The 4,006-nt window shown below is 46.0% G+C and overlaps 1 protein-coding gene across 1 annotated transcript in view; it reads right to left on the reverse strand.

Annotated features, from left to right (window-relative positions):
* Positions 1-426: 426 nt before the first annotated feature.
* LOC143127212 (ADAMTS-like protein 1) overlaps positions 427-4,006 on the reverse strand; it is a 217,445-nt gene continuing 213,865 nt past the window's right edge. Inside the window, exon 14 of the mRNA XM_076288554.1 lies at positions 427-515. Within this exon, the coding sequence (XP_076144669.1) occupies positions 427-515 (89 nt within the window). The remainder of the gene's footprint in view (positions 516-4,006) is intronic.

The raw sequence follows: 4,006 nt of genomic DNA on the forward strand, positions 1-4,006 counted from the left end.
TGTGTGTGTGTGTGAGTGTGAGTGTGTGTGTGAGTGTGTGTGTGTGTGTGTGTGTGAGTGTGTGTGTGTGTGTGTGTGTGTGTGTGCGAGTGCGAGTGTGTGTGTGTGTGTGTGTGTGTGTGTGTGTGTGTGCGTCTGCTCTGCTCCACTGTACTCTGCGTCTGGGGAGAGAGTGACTGGACCACTCCAAGGCCAAGTTCTCCTCTTGGTCACTGAGAGGCGGCTGGGTCTGACCAGGGCCCTCCCTCGCTGCGGGGGCGGCCATTACCGGAATAGAGCGTGACTTAAGCTCCGGACGGCGGCGGCGTTCAAAAGGCGGGCGCCTCGCCTGCCGGGTGCGTTCAAACGAGAGCGGAACGGCAGTGAGACGGCCGCGGGTGGCTTGCGGAGTGTGACGGGGCTGAAGCTGTTGCTAGGCAACGCTACTCACGTGGGCTCCTCGGTTACGGCGGTCTCGCTGTCCAGCTCCTGAGCCTGTTTGGACCACGGCAGCTTCGCCTCCACCGGGAGCTTCTCTGGAGGGAGAGAGAGAAGGGGGGATGAGTGAGAGAGAGAGGGAGAGAGAGAGAGAGAGAGAGAGGGAGAGAGAGAGAGAGAGAGAGAGAGAGGGAGAGGGAGAGAGAGAGTGGGGTGTGGGAGAATGTGTGTGTGTGTGAGAGAGAGAGAAATAGAGGAGGGTGGAATGAGGGAGAGAGAGGGAGAGAGAGTGGGGTGTGGGAGAATGTGTGTGTGTGTGTGAGAAAGAGAGAGAGAGAGAAGGAGAGAGAGAGGGAGGGTGGAATGAGAGAGAGAGAGAGGGAGAGAGAGAGGGAGAGAGAGAGGGAGGGTGGAATGAGAGAAAGAGAGGGAGAGAGAGAGGGGTAGAGATGGAGGCAACAAAAGACAGGGACAGGGAGGGGGAAAGAGAAAGAGAAACAGGAAAAGACACAGATAGAGAGAGGGAGGGGAAAAGAGAGAGGGAAAGGAAGAGACAGAGAGAGAGATGGAGAGAGGGGGAAAGAAAGAGACAGAGGGAAAGAGGATGGAGTAGAAGAAGGGAGTACGCTCAAGAGGGTGAGAGAAAGAGGGAAAGAAAGAGAGAGAGAGAAAGAAGAGAAGAAAGGGAGAAATAAAGAGAGAGAAAGAGAAGGAGAATTAGAATGAGACAGAACATGAGAAGAGAAGATTCAAAGAAAGAGAGTGTGCTTGCTAGCAGACATCAAAAACTGCTTGTGTGGTTGTGGTTGTGTGTGTGTGTGCGTGCTTGTTCTTAAGGCATGGTAGATAAAACACAGGAACATACCTGTGTGTGTGTGTGTATGTGTGTGTGTGTGTGTGTGTGTGTGTGTGTGTGTGTGCCGTGTGCGCTTGTTCTAAAGGCATGCTAGATAAATCATAGGGAGATTTGGCGTGACAAACGTGGCAGAATTTTACTGCCTGAAACATAACTGGCACGGACCTGCCAAGACATCAGCAGGAGAGATGCTCACATATGTGTGTGTGTGTGTGTGTGTGTGTGTGTGTGTGTGTGTGTGTGTGTGTGTGTGTGTGTGTGTGTGTGTGTGTGTGTGAGAGAGAGAGAGAGAGAGAGAGATAGAGAGAGAGAGAGAGAGAGAGAGAGAGAGAGAGAGAGAGAGAGAGAGAGAGAGAGAGAGAGAGAGAGAGAGAGAGAGAGAGAGAGAGAGTTGGGGGGTATCTTAGGCTGCTGATGTAATGTGCAGTCAGATAGTAGAAAAGTGGAGACAGCACTCAGGGGCTGAGAGATATACAAAACTGTATTCAAAGTGCCGAGACAGCATTACCGGCCATGAAAAACAAAAACTATACCAACGTTTCGGGCCTAGCCCATCATCAGTGTCTCAATTTAGAAACACTGATTGATGACTGAATGTACCTGCAAGGGTTAACGAATCACTGAGCTGACTCCACCCCTCTAGGCATATTTGATCTACGTAATAATCAGGTAATAACGTTCGCAGCGGCCATTTTGTTGATATACAAAATGCATAGGTAGGTGTATTTACTGCAGCTGTCAATTGACAAGCGCAACAGCGCCGGCATTATCGCTGTAGGCTATTTATTTATTTGTACAAAATTTAACATGATTGTAGGCCTATGTTGTGCAATAGGCTAGAGGCCGTTCTAACAACAGCAATAGAGGCCGTTCTAACAACAGCAAAGAGCCCTAGAGTCACCCACTGTCAGTAACATAGCCTACCTGTCAACTTTTTTCCAGCTGTCTTCCTGTTTTAATATTTTCCCGTAAAATATCCTACATTTTATTACTCTCATAACATTAGCCCCATCAGACTTGTCCCTCTCTGTTGTCCTGTTGCTATCCCCTGCCCTTCCAGCGAAAATATGTTTTTAAAGGATCGTTTTGCTTGCCTGAAGGCGACCTTAGAGTGATCCGAACAGTGTGGGAGAGAGCACGATAGACACCCATCTTTAAGCAAAGTCTCGACCTAGCTTCACACCTCGTTTAGTTAGTGCAGCAGTCTCGACCTAGCTTCACACCTCGTTTAGTTAGTGCAGCAGTTTTGTAGTATGAATTCTTGCTCTCAGCAGAGAGATAGCAACAGAAAGACGAATGTTGAAATTTCCCTGTATTTTGGGTGAGTAACCCGGAAAATCTCCCTTATTTTCAATTCTCAACGTTGACAGCTATGGTCAGAAAACGAGAAGATAATGAGACTGAGGAGTTGAGTCAGTGCAGGAGAGACTTGTGGCTAGAGAGGATAAATAGGCTTAACATACAGCCAACTCCTCACATCCATCGCCATTATTATATATGTATTATTAATACTATATTATATTGTCCTCTGTGGGCTTAAGTTAAATACGTTTTAGACAGTGCAGACAGCTGTCCCTATGCAATGCGGAGACATCAGCAGTAGCCTGATGTAGTCCCCTACCGTAGATTAGCCTACCTTTGGACATATTGCATTTGCATAGATAGCATTGCTAGGTAGGCAATGTTATCCAACGTTTTACAGTATAGGCTAATATATTTATTGATGGTGTGCCCTTCTCAGCTCGTCTTAGATAGCCTAAGATGAGCTGAGAAGGGCGCACCATCAATAAATATATTAGCCTTTTAGCCTAGCACGGCAAGTGGCAAATAGAAACAAACTCAGTGGAGAAAGATATCAGTAGATACTGTACTTCTGATTTGTATAGTGTTTTGTTCACTTGGATTTTGGAAATGTTACAGAGAACTATGTCAGCCTTTTCTGCCTCCAGACCATATAGTTGCATCATAGATCATCCTGTAGAAGATATCAGACAAGAACAATCACTGGCTAACCCATTTTAAACTACTTTAGCAAAGTCCTTGGCTGCAGGATGTGAGCAACAGGCAAACGCAAGATACAATTGCAGTCCAATGAGATGCAGCTTTATTCTCTACGATCATGGCAATGTTTAGACGATGTCGTGGAACAAATATAAGTTCCCCGACCTTGCGACTTGAACGCCTTCAGCTGCGATGTGTGCCGATGTATGAACAAGACAGTTAGGCTATAAATATTGGGGTAAGTTACAGCTGACAATAATGATGAATCTTTACTTAATGCTAGTGAGTATATTAGATATGGGTCCACAACGATTAAGTTGATCTACTTTTGATATTGACGAGATGAAGCCGTTAGGCTACTGTGCTCTGCTCAGCTCAAATCTACGCGCTGCAGGCGATTGTCACATAGAATAGCCTATAGAACTGGAATGTCATATCAACAATATGGCCGCGGCGGTGTTTGCGAATAAGCCCTATTAAGTGAGTGTTGTACTTTGAGAGCAAAGATTGACCAGAGTCAAATTCCTTGTTTGTTTACATAAACCTGGCCAATACATCTGATTCTGATACATACATACAATCTCAAAAAACATAACCATTATCAATACTGCCATAAACATTATGCAGACTTGTCAATAGACTATATTACAAATATTGAAAATATTGAGAAAAGGACATGCACTAATACAGGTTGCAAATAAGTAAATGACTATTCTTCATCCCGTCATGGGC

This window comes from Alosa pseudoharengus, unplaced genomic scaffold (genome assembly GCF_046254945.1).
Source record: "Alosa pseudoharengus isolate Yale_2024_CS ecotype anadromous, Long Island Sound unplaced genomic scaffold, YU_APseudo_1.1 YU_APseudo_1.1_scf_17, whole genome shotgun sequence".
NCBI lineage: Eukaryota > Metazoa > Chordata > Actinopteri > Clupeiformes > Clupeidae > Alosa > Alosa pseudoharengus.